This window comes from Dryobates pubescens, chromosome 14 (assembly GCF_014839835.1).
Source record: "Dryobates pubescens isolate bDryPub1 chromosome 14, bDryPub1.pri, whole genome shotgun sequence".
Taxonomy (NCBI): Eukaryota; Metazoa; Chordata; class Aves; order Piciformes; family Picidae; genus Dryobates; species Dryobates pubescens.
This window is the reverse complement of record NC_071625.1, coordinates 6,092,616-6,105,352: the sequence shown is the minus strand read 5'-3', so window position 1 is coordinate 6,105,352 and position 12,737 is coordinate 6,092,616. Positions and strand designations below refer to the sequence as shown.

Below are 12,737 nucleotides of genomic sequence, written 5' to 3'. Positions count from 1 at the left end.
TTTTAAGATTGTGTGGAGACAACCTCAAAGATTTTAACCCTTAATCAACACGTTCACTAGGAAAACTGGACATTTGCTTTGAGTAAAAACAAACTGTACCTGGCTTCTGTGAATTTTCACTTGTAACAAGGTAAGAGAGTGATGATGTAATCCCATCTGAGTGCCAGTCCATCAGTCCCTCTGCTGTGGGACTCCTTTACTGTCCTTGTGCAGTTTCATGCAGTATATGCTTGTTCTTTCTCTCTGCTGCAACCTTTCCCCCCCGGGAAACCCGAGATTTTATTTTTTTTTTTAAACATTTATATCAAAACTCTTAATTCAGTATCCTCTTTATTTATTTTTTATTATGTTTAGTGTTATCACAGTATCACCAAGGTTGGAAGTTTGTTTGTTTTCTGTCTGTTCCTCATATGTTTATAGAGGATGCTCAGATTTACTTCCAGTCTTTATTTTTAGACTGTTGTTTTCTTGAGTATGAGAATAGGTGCTAGTGCTGTTTTTATCACTACTTCAAACAGTTGATGTGATTATTAGGGTTGTTGTCTTGTCCCATTCCTTAACATGGCTTCATCATGGTTAGTAATTTTCCTGTCAAAAGCTGAAGAACTAAATTTTGGGTTATTCTTCCGTTCTTTGTGCAGCAGAATTTCTCATATATCCAGACCATCTTTCAGGGAGTAGTAGGTTTCCAAAGATCTAGGTAAGATATTTCATCTTGTACAACATAACCTGGACAAATTATCTTCCTGCATGTTTTAGTTGCCTGGAATGGGTGACTCCAGTGTACATCAGGCACTTTGGTGGTGTGGTTTGGTGTTTTGTTTTCAGGAGTACAGTAAGAGTGGTGTTTTGGCTCCTCACTGAAGAGTGCAACATTATGATGTGAGCAGATTCTGATTAGACAATAACTGTTAACTAAAAAATGTTGGTAGCTGAATTTGGATAGTTACTGATAAATGTAACTGTTGACTAAAGCCTTAAGGATTTTTTTCTTTTGTATTCTTGAAAAAGGAAGTTACTAGAAACACCAATATGTTGTGTTTGTTTTTCTTCAGACTCAGAAAATTTAATGTTTCTTTACCTCTTAATTCCTAATCATTCCTCCAAACTAGGATGGATGGGAAATACAGCTTTGGAATCTTTGCAATATGATGAGACTAGAATTAGTCACTTAACTAATTTGCTCTGTTCAATAAAGGCCTTTTGAGTATGAAATATGATGTAACATTTTCCTTTATGTATTCTAAATAAAAAACCCCTGTGTTTATCTAATAAACTCTATTTGTGCTTTCATAGATTTTAATTTGTTTTCTAAATATAATTTGACATATTAACACAGTATTTTGTTAGCAAGCTCCACAAAAACTTGGAAAAATTTTGGAACTGCTGTATGCATAAATCTTGGTGTTCCACTTCAGCAAGAACAGGAGATAGACTTCTATTATAGAAGGATGTTCATTTTGTATGGGCAGAAACAGAACACTGGGGCAGCGTTGATGTGGGAGGCAGTCATTTAGTTAGTGCAGAAATCTGCCTCAGCTAAACCCAAGCCTAATTTTGGTTCATATCCATTCTATGTTGTGATCTCCCTGGCATTGTAATAATGTCTGCCAGGCATTGTGGCCATGTTTTTCTTCAAGAGGGAAGTTGCAAAGCTAAGTGTAGTGAATTCTCACTTCCCTGTTATCAGAAGATTGGCAAGTGTGTTTGCCTACTGCAGTTAGTAGCTTGGTAGCAAGCAGAGCCAGAAACTCAGGTTAGGACAGGTGGCTTGCCTTGCAGATAAATCAGCACTTGAATCCTGAAATCTGAGTAGATTAGGCAGTGAACTGTTTACTTGAGGAGTTTGACACAGTTTATTCCTTTATTTCTATTTTATTTTTTGCTTTGTGCATGCTACGAATAGGGTTAAACAAAATGAAACAAACCCCAAAACCCAACAAACAAACCACAAAACCCAACCAACTAAAAATGAAAGCAAACAGGCCCCTAGCATTTTTCATCAATCCAAGCTGAATAGTAGGAGCTAAAAACTAGAACTAGGTTGCAGACCTTGATTTCTTGTGAGGAATTTTGTTTGCCACAGAATTTTTTTTGCATGTGTTGGTCCTTTGATGTCTTCCATATCAGTGGCCTCTGAAGTGGGATATAAAAGACCATCATTGAGGTGCGAGTAGAAAATATATCTGAAAACAAATTAAGTTCTATTTAATGTGTGTTGACACTGGCATGCTCTTCTGAGATTTCTCAATAGTGAAATACATAGAAGCCCCATGCTGCTGGGGGAAACACTTGATCTTCTGAAATAATACATGACAAACAACATGATGACAAACTAAAATGCATCCCTTTGCCAGTAGATACCATTGAAAGATATCTGGAAAACAGTGCCAACGATTTGGGAGAAAGAGATACTAAAAAAGTGATACAGTGATACTGCTTACTCTACAGCTGGATAAAAGCAGAGGTGTTTGTAAGGTGGCTCTGATTCTGTGTCAGTCATGAAATACACAAAGAACTAAGTCACTAAGGAAGCATGCAGCAGAGAACATACGTTTTTAACAGCAAGTTACTTCTTTAATAACACATTTTTAATGGAAGAACTGTGCAAATGTAACCAGTGATGGAGTGGCTGCTTTGATTGAATTAGAATTCTGGGGTATGTGTATAAGGAGATAATCACATGTGGAATTCATCCATTGTGTCATGCGTAGGCAAACAACAAGGAAACTGCAGCCATAAGTTCACAAAGTGCTGCCGGGTGTCATCAATGCATTTAATGATATGAAAACAAGACCTTGAAGTGGTGGAATCTTTAGAGTGTTGTGTTCTGGCATGGAGAGTGACCAGTGCCATGCAGAGAGGTTCACTGGTTAGCATGGCAAGGTGCTTAGAAGTGTTAGAAAACTTTAAAATTAGTTACCTATTTTTCTTTCATAAAGATGAGGGCTCAGGATTTGCTGACCTGGTCTGTGATGACAAGTGGCTGTCAGTAGTATGCTGACTATCAAGCGTTTTCTAAACTGTAAAGACACAACGTGTCCCTTCAAGGTGAAGGTGATGTTTTAACAGTGAGCAAGAACAAGCTAACTGCTTTGCCAAAGAAACTCCTGCTATGGAGAGAGCATGTTGAAAACAGATACTTGGAAAGGTTTCCATCATTGTGTGGCTTTGTTGCCAGGAAAGGTGTGTGTCATCTATAAAAACCTCTCATATCTGTATACTTGAACGTGGAAACAGAATTTCCTCACTTGTATAAAAGTCTTCCAAAGGCAAACTTTCAGGTGTTTTTGAACGCATTTGTTAAAAATGTGAAAATACAACACTTTGCACTAGCTTGCAGTAAGAATGGATGGATAGCACGGAAGATGGAAATTTACTGGACAAATTTCAAGGAAAACCTTTGTGTAATTAATGGATGTGAATGAAAAATGAGGGTCATGACTTGGATGTATGAATCTTTGTAAATTCTATTCCATCTCTGACAGCCTTTAAAACCAAGTATTGAAAGAAAGTCGCTTGAGAACCAGACCTTCAAATCACTGTGCTACAGTGTGTTAAGCCAACATTTTAAAAGATGATGAAGCAAATTGAATCACCTGGCTATCACAGAAGAAAAACATAAAATTACTAATAAGCAAAATATTTGGGTTTCATTAATAAAAAATGTTTATTTAATCTTTATTGTGTTTGATAATGTACAGAACATATTATTACAGCAGAACCAATACATAACTTACTAATAAATATATACAGATTGGAGGTGTGGTGAAAAGCTTACTGCTTCAGATGCATGATCAAAAAGGTTTTGTGACAACAGTTCCAGTATTATTATTGACACCAATTAATGTTCACAGAAATAAATGTATGGAAGTTCATATCGTGGAAGGTGTGTTTTAAATGCACATTTTTTTTTTTTTTTCATGAAAAATAACCAAGAGAGACAGAATATTTTACTTCTAGCTGTGTTTCAGTTGTAGCAATTCAGGTGGATGGCGGGGGGTAATGTTTTCTATACATGCTTCAAGCGTCGGGATGCCCCAGATCAGAGCCACGCTATTTCAGTCACCAAATGATAAGATGGGGTAGTCCCTGTAAAGTGTTTACTGTCTCTGTAGATGAGAAAGTGATCTGAAGGTGACAGCAGTGTTATACAGAGCTGAGTGCAAATGTAGGGGAGGAATGCAAACGTTTGTTGTCTGAATCATTTGTGCTGTTGAGTGTTTTCTTCTGGAGACAGTTTTGTTTTCAAATATATAAGGGCTTCAGATCTCTTGTAAATTTGAAGTTTGGTGCTTGGCTTATCTGAAATCAGATCATAAGCATACCTTTTGGAGATAGGAATAGCAATATATGGCAGCTTTATTATTTTTCTTGCTTTACACAGTTATTCTAACTATGTAAATGTAAGCATTACTGAAGGGTCTTGGTATCCTCAAAGGTAAAGTGGGACAAATTTCCTAAGTAATTGTTTTCTTTAAACTGGTGTTTTGAAAGAATGCGTTCTGCTATACCCAAGTAACATTTGGTAACTCACTGAGTAGTTGAGCATGTTATTTAATAGCTGCAACTAACATGCAGAGATAGTACTTTTTAATAAGCTACTTGTGTGGTGGTTTTCCTTTTTAATTATTCTGTGAATTCGTTTATTTGTAGGCTAAAGCCTAAACTTCTGACATGGCCACAGCCTCACCGAGATCTGATACAAGTAACAACCATAATGGAAGATTACAGATGCAAGTAACAGGCAAGTAGTGATTTGTGTTACGGTGTTTCTTACATGAAAACATATATATTCTAAAGAAATAGTATTTGAAATGGCTGTTGGGGGATAATAAATATCAGTATAGCTGGTATTTTAATGTGTGACTTCAGTGTTACAGTTACAAATATGGCTATATGTGGATGAATTGAAGCTAGGTAGAGGTTATGCAGTGTGTTGGATGACAGGATTTAATGATTTCAAATTAGAAAAAAAATTGGATTTAATAGAGCAATAGGGACAAACGTGAGGAATTTTGCTTGGGAACAAATCATTAATGGCACAAATTCTGCAAAGGGAACATGTGTTACTGAAATTCTACCAAAGAGATGGGCAGTTGTAGTGAACTCCAAGCTGAAAATGGGTGCAATGTTAAGGTGAAGCTGGACATGATCTGGAAGACAGCACAAAATCTGCTAGAGTTTCAGAGGATTGTGGTCTTTGATTACATATCAGGTAAAGATCTGTTGAAAATAGCAGAAGTGTGCTGTATTAGGGCAGCAGGTTTGATTACACAGCCATATGGAATCATTTAGTTTGGAAGGGACCTTTCGGATTTCCTAGTCCACTTTTCTGCTGAAGGCAAGACTACCTTTGAAGTTGGATCAGATGACTGAGAGTATTGTGTAGCTGAACTTTCAGTATTTCATAGTCTGTAGATTGCCAGATTTCCTGGGCAGCTTGTTCTGCTCATAAAACACATCAGTGTGAAAATGCTTTTCCTTTTATCCAATTGGAATTGACTGTGTTGCATCCTGTGACTGTTTCTTTTTTTCCTTTTGCTGTGCTGGCTTTCAGTTTGAGGCAGAATTCAGCCTTCTCAGACAATCAGGTCTGACAGATAATTATGGCAGTGTTGGAATAGTTAAAAGTAAAAATGTTACCAGGAAGTAGTTAGATATTGAGTATAAATGTATATACATGTAAGTGTATGCGTGTGTATGTTTGTGTGCAAGTATTATTTAACCATTGATGAAGAACTTTCCAGGGATCCTGAGAAGTTTGGGAACCCTAAAGTAAGAATGAATGCATGACCAAGGATATCTTAAACAAAATTTGAAGAAAAACATGAGTAAGATACCAAGTCTGAAAAAAACCCCTGCATCTCAAGAAAGATACGTCATGCTGGGGAGGTTCAGATTGGGCTCCAGGAGAAAATTTTTCACAAAGAGAACATCTCAGGGGAAGCAGTGGATTGCCCTCTGCTAGAAAGTTTTAACACTCAGCTTGTCACGGTTCTGGGCAGTCTCATTTGAACTACACTATCACCTAGAAAGGTTGGGCCAGATCATCCTTGGGATCCCTTCCAACCTGGCATTCTGTGATTCTGAATAATCCAATGATGGCCAGGCTGTCAGAGAGAAAATACATTGCTGGAGTATGCCCAGAATGGCTATTTTATCAAATTAGATCAGAGAAGATCATTAAAACTGATTAACCTTGTGTAAGGGTCACATAACTTCATGAAGTGATGAATCATCAAAACTAGCAATAGCAAACAGCATTGATGGAGCCACCTGCAGATTGAATCTGTAGAACTCTTTAAGAGTCACACAATGACCCATCACTTCAGGTCTGTGTATGCAGAAGTGATGATTTTGATATCTTGTACTGTACTGCTCTGTATGTAAGTAGTCTTTTATGTATCTGGTGCTAGAGCCTCTCTTGACTTCAAGAGATCTGGTTCAGTGATTGAAGTGGAAAGAAATTGGTACAATTTTTAAGTTTGATTTTCTGAAGGTTTAGCGCTCTAACCATCTGCTGGAGAGAGTCCAACAGAGAGCTGCAACGATGAGTGCAGGATGTGAATGTCTCTCCTGTAAAGATGGAGAGACCTGGGGCTGTTTAGTCTTGAGAGGAGAAGACTGAGAGGGGATCGTATCAGTGTTTATAAATATCTGAGGGGTGGATGTCAGGATGAAGGTGCCAGTCTCTTTTTGGTGTTGCCCAGTGACAGGACAAAGAACAATGCGTACAGGCTAGAACACAGAAGGTTGCACCTCAACATGAGATTACACTTCTTTATGGTGAGGGTGGCAGAGCTCTGTAACAGGCTGCCCAGCAGGGTTGTGGAGTCTCCTTCTCTGAAGATTTTCACAACCCTCCTGGATGCGTTCCTGTGTGACCTGCTCTAGGCAGGGGTGTTGGACCTGATATCTGGAGGTCTCTTCCAATCCCTAACATTCTGTGATTCTATGATTAGAGGAATGATGGTGGCAATACTGGGAAGGAGGTGGGAAACTGAGGAGTGTGGAACTGTAGTATTGCTGACCTATGCTGGTTTATACTCAGATTATTTTGTGCTGCTGTAGAATCTATATTTCGAGAACTATACTTAAAAATCACTTCTATAAAGACAGCAAGTAGCATGTACTTATCTTGTAGACGTTCCTATAGATTTTCATATGGAGTGGTGATTTGTTTGAGTTTGGGCATTTGGAGCATGTTGCCAACAAGTTTTGCCACAGTGTTTTTGTCACATATAGTTGGTGAGACGTCTTCTTAGTTCTTTTTGAAGTCTTTTGCTGGTATTTGTTACTTAATCCTCTTATTCTAGGAAAAAAAAAAAAAATTGTCTTAACCAAAAAGTGATAATGGCTTCCATTCATGCTTGGGAACTCAAAGACTTAATATATAATCTGGTAAAAAGGGTAAACTAGAAGGAAGCTTGAATATTATGGCTGAGAATCTATATATTTAACAAATATTGCAGTTGCTTTTAGAAAGCAAGATATGGAAGAAAATGTGAAGAAAGTAGGGGCATTAAAGCTTAAAAATGAATATATTATGATTTCAGATGAAAAAATGTGACCCATGTGTGGAATAATGTGTTTAGTCACATTTAATCTTTCATCATTATAGAGGCTGCAGTTCCCTTTTATGACATGTGACTGAGAATGGACTTCCCAAATGTGGGGGAATTAAATGTGAAATTAAGTAGAAGTCCATGGCCAATGCCTTGGAGAGCTGCATCCCCCTAACTAACTAATGTATGTTTTAGAATATTGTAATTCAGAAATACATGACAGACCTTTATTGTCTTCTTTTAAGAGAGTTTAGCTAACTTCCACTTTTGACTTGGCAAGTTCCATACAGAAAAATGACAAGGTTTACTTCCAAGTGGCTGAAAATACTCAGCTTTGCTTTAGTTTGAAAGTGAAGAGAGAATCACAGTGCAGTGTGGGAGGAATGAGAGAGAAGGCATAGCCAGCAGGTAGATACAGCTGTGAATACAGATGTGGTCTTCTAAAGACAACATCTGCCTGAACTGCTAGCAGTTAGGGCACTGGTGGTGTTTTTAGTGACTTCCACAGCTAGATATGGAGGGGGGGAGAACAGATTTATATTCAGGATTACTGAGGACCTCTCCAGTGATTTGGGGGTAAAAAAACAGCTTATTTGGTCATTTGCTACTTCTTAATTATTGAATATTTAGCTGAAACTACAAATTCATCTGCAAAGCTGTTTAAGTAAGAGGAAATGTGAGACTTGTTTTCTTGCTTTTAAGAAACAGTGTCAAACCACAGGTTAACCACATAGGTAAAATAGCAAGGAAATTAAGCTTTACAGGGGCATTTTGAAATAGGCCTCAACTGCACAAAGCTTAATAACTATATAGAATTTATTAAAACTAAATCTGCCTGATAATCTCTCAGATGTGTCATACTTCGATATCTTTAAGGGAAGAGTAAGAAGAGCCATGAAGAATCCACATGGTTTTCAGTGTTTATCACTAAAGTAATTGTTGTTGCTCTCTCTGCAACCCATCCTGTCAGTATGTGTTGAAGAGAATATGCCACACTTGGTTTCAGCTGACAAAGTAGCTTTTGAAAAGACAAGCTACCATTTTAGCATTGACCTCTTTATATTCAGTGGAAGTAGAAAAGGTGAGGAATAACATTCTGTGTTTCATACTTTGTGTAGGCAGTATATTCTCAGCAACAATATGCTGTTACAGATAAAGCAATATATTTTATTAGTTTCTAGTGCCAAACTGAAACGGAAAAAGAATTGGTTTGGAACAACTTTCTACACGGAATTAACTGCAGATGGAGAAATTAAGAAAACAGCAAAATCAAGTAGTTCTTCAAATCCAAAATGGGATGAGCAGCTGACAGTGTAAGTAGATTTTTTTGGTTGTTTAATACTATTTATTAGGCAGACATTGCAGGCAAATATTTACAAAGCTTGGCTGCCTACATTTTTCTCTGGCTGTTGCTGACTAAATGCAGATATAAGATGATGCTTATCTCAAATTAGTAGTATTTTCTCAATTCTTAAAATGTTTTGAGAATATTTTTTACAGAGAGTGTTCCTTGTATACAGCTGTTATATATGGTAGATAGTTGATACTTGTTAGCACTGTGGACCTTTCAAGTTTAAGATTTCTCAGAGGTTACTAATTGTAACCATGGCATTCTCAACTTTAAAAGGAAAAGAATCTCAGCTGGAAAAATAGTAGTTATGAGGAAGGTCACTTTCTCCTTTAATTTTCCTAATGAAGAGACATATGCACACACAAACATTCATTGTACTGCTAAATGATCTTGCAGCTTATCTTGATATTTGACCTTTTTAATCTTCTTGTGGTTTAATTTGGTTTAACTATACTACTTACATCGCTATACCTGCATATGACTCTGAAGAACTGGCCAGTTGGCTGGAATTCATTTTTATAGAACTAAGACTGTACTGCTTCAGATTTGGGTCTGGAAACAGCACAGCTACTATCGAGTGTCATTGAGCATAGGCCAGTACATTTTACAGCACCTGACCTGTCTTTGTGCAGTAGCCAGCTTTGTTAGAAGCAGGAACCATGCCAAGTTCCTACAGCCACCATTGCTGGAGATTGTGGAGTGGTACAACATACCTAGCTTTGGAGAACTGTTTGTTTGGGAACACTTATTGATTAACTACAGACCTGGGTTGAAGCAAGTAGGATATTCCCATGCACCCTGTTTCAGGTTTAGCAGAGCTTCTTAGTCCTCTGCAGTATTGCACAAGAGGAAAATACAGTCTTGGACCTGGACTAGGAGTTAATCCTAGCACAAGTACAGAGCTACCAGTCTATTCACAGAGACCACAGTTTCTGTTGAGGAGGCAGCTTTGATTTGGCAGGCTATGGTAAACTGGTAGAAACAAGGTAATTTGGCATGCACAGTACAGCCAGCCAGCCAGACTCATTCCATGATGACTGTTACTTAGGATCATCCCCTCATGTATATAAGGTATGCTAGCTCCTCTTCCTCTGGCTATTGGAATGGTGGTGTTGCTTCCATTGCCCAGTCTATATGAGGATGAGTGAACTTTCCGAGTTGGAAAATTCCCCTCACCTCTATGGGTTTGCCTGAGCACCAGCAATATGTTCTCTCTGCATAGGTATTTTTGATGTTTTTTTTTCCTTCGTTGTTGAGTTGGTCTCTTAGTAAGACTTCCATTAGAAGGCAGCCTATTCAAAATGCAGAAATACATTTGGTCATGGGCCTCAGCAAAATGATCCACATTGTCCAACACCTTTGACTATAAAGCTAGCCCTGTTGTTGGGAGGTTTGGTATTGTTTTCATCAGTATCAATATATCTTTTTGTATCCAATCCCGATGAGTATGTGGCCTTTGACTTTTTTGCAGTACAGTGATTCTACCCCATTTTTCACAGCCAGGAACATTCTTTCAGTACTAGACCCTGTACTACAAAACTTACTCACCGGGACCTAGCATAGCTCCCTGCTTTCCTTCTTGAGCAGAGTTACAATGTTACTGTAATTGGGTCCTTTACCTTTCTGCTTCCCTCCAGTTTTTACTTTAGCTTCATCATTTGATTTTTGCCCTCTGATTTCTGTAAGTATGCATTATGGTTCTATGTATGTTTGTAGATTCACAAAGAATGTTTTATTGACACTTCTCATGGCAAGCTAACAGCTATTAAGTGGGTTCTTCCTGCTTGCAAGTGGCTGATAGGTGGCTTTTTCCCTTTTTAAGAACATTTAGTATTTTTCTTTTTAATGGTAGACTTACTATGTTATTAAATGTGAGTTTTTAGTTAGAATTTTGGAATAGTGAGGTATAGAGAAGATCTGTCTTTAATAAAGGAAGGTGTGTTTTATATAACTGAGATTTGGGCTTAGTGTAGATTATCCTGATACTTCTCAAATTCCTTATGCTATTGTAGTGATACCCATTAAGTTTAATCTTAAGTATAAATACCTCACTTTTTGGCAGTTCCTACTAAAAAATTTCCCATTGCAGTACAAAAACTTCTTTCAGTTAATTAATATCAAGAAATATAATAAATATGAGGAAGTGAATTAAGTTCAAATTCTCCTAGTAACAAGAACAAATACTTAAAGATCTGTATATATATTTTTTTAAATGTATTTTATATGCAGGAATGTGACTCCACAGACTACGCTGGAATTTAGAGTGTGGAGCCATCACACTTTAAAAGCAGATGCTTTATTAGGAAGAGCCACTGTAGACTTGAGACAAGCTTTGGAAATACACAATAGAAAATGTAAGTTATCATTAAGGATATTTGAGTAAAGTAAAATTATTCTTACTAATCTATATATCAAACTGGCAACCAGACTACTAACTATACATGTAATTACAGCTGACTTTCAGTTGAGGTCTTCACTTGTCTCTTCTAGAGATGTCTGTGCTATTGAGAGCAATTTAAATGTGGCAATGGGATATAATAATTTTGAAACAATTGTTACCCTAGGAGTTACTACAAATTAAGTAAAAGCAGAAGTGATTAGACACAATGTTTTGTGGCAAACTAATAACTAGTTTGCTAGAAGATCTGGTTTAGACTTGGTTAAAAAGAAAAAAAAAAGGTCTAAACTTTCAGAAAAGCCTTCTATGTTATTTTTCATGTTTTGCTTCTCTGGAGTGACTATAGAAAGGCTGGATATTTTTCCCTTGTAATTTGGCTGCCCAGATAGCAGTAAGAACCAGGGATAAATGAAACAATTGAGAGCTTCCTCTTAATACATTAGAGATTGTTGTGTTCTATGTAACTTCTATTTATAATTGTCTTTAATAGAATTAAAACAGGTCTTCTCTATCTAATTTGCTTTTTGCTTTTATTTTTTTTTTATTATTACTAAAGAAGATGGTGAATCCACACTTTAAATTCCGCTCCAAGTGGCAGTAGAATTCCAGCTAAACCAATCTCTACTCTTTTTATAAGTTAGATTTACAAACCTGAGAGCTCTGTTTAGGGAGATGGGAGTACAGGAGAGCTTAAAAAAAAAAAAAAAAAAAGCTTCACTTCTCAATTCTTACAGAAAGTTGACACTCAATAGAAAATCAAGTGAGGTTTCTTCAGCAGTATTATAAAGATTCTGCCAAGATTCCATAATTAAGCAGAAAAATGGCTTAATTTTAAAAATGTCCCCTCCCCCTTGTCTCAGAAGACACTGGGTTGAATAATACTAGCAATGCAAGTAGTTAATATTTTAGCTATTTCTAACAAAATAGCTAATATTTTATTACTGTAGATCCAGGGGATATAGGAACCAACAATGGGGGAAATTCTTTCAGGGAATGGTTGCACCAAAATTAATTAATGTGTAGGGTTTCTGATTTGGGTAGGTTAGCAGTTTGACACACTCCAAATTACCCAATAATTCAGCGGGAGAATAATTGATTTGTGTTCTTCAGTTGCTCAGTCATTGATGCCTAGTTTAAAATGCAACACATGAAAGGCTGTTTCCTGAAGAAAATGTAAAGGGGAAGTCCTCTAAATGCAGGAACTTTGGAATTAGTGCCGTTACTTTCTCTTGCTAGACACCACCAGTAATGAATTGCTGCCCAAGCCCCTCTCAGTTTTCTTGCCAGCTCAGATGGACTACAACCAACTGTTGATCTGGTTTGGGGAGATAAAGTGTTAAAATGGTGGAAGCTAAACCAGTCACCCTTTGCAGAAATGATGATTTATAAATATGTTCATTTATCAACTCAGTGGCAGGCT

The 12,737-nt window shown here is 37.1% G+C and overlaps 1 protein-coding gene across 5 annotated transcripts in view; it reads left to right on the top strand.

Moving 5' to 3' along the window:
* WWP1 (WW domain containing E3 ubiquitin protein ligase 1) overlaps positions 1 to 12,737 on the top strand; it is a 56,540-nt gene that overhangs the window by 11,489 nt on the left and 32,314 nt on the right. For 3 of the 5 annotated variants that reach the window (XM_054167419.1, XM_054167418.1, XM_054167417.1), the window contains exons 2-4: positions 4,657 to 4,747; positions 8,743 to 8,881; positions 11,149 to 11,273. In XM_054167419.1, coding sequence (XP_054023394.1) covers positions 4,678 to 4,747; positions 8,743 to 8,881; positions 11,149 to 11,273 — 334 coding nt within the window. In that variant the 5' untranslated portion in view covers positions 4,657 to 4,677. Of the gene's footprint in view, positions 1 to 4,656; positions 4,748 to 8,742; positions 8,882 to 11,148; positions 11,274 to 12,737 lie in introns of those variants that run through there. The other 2 variants (XM_054167421.1, XM_054167420.1) reach the window with 2 other exon arrangements.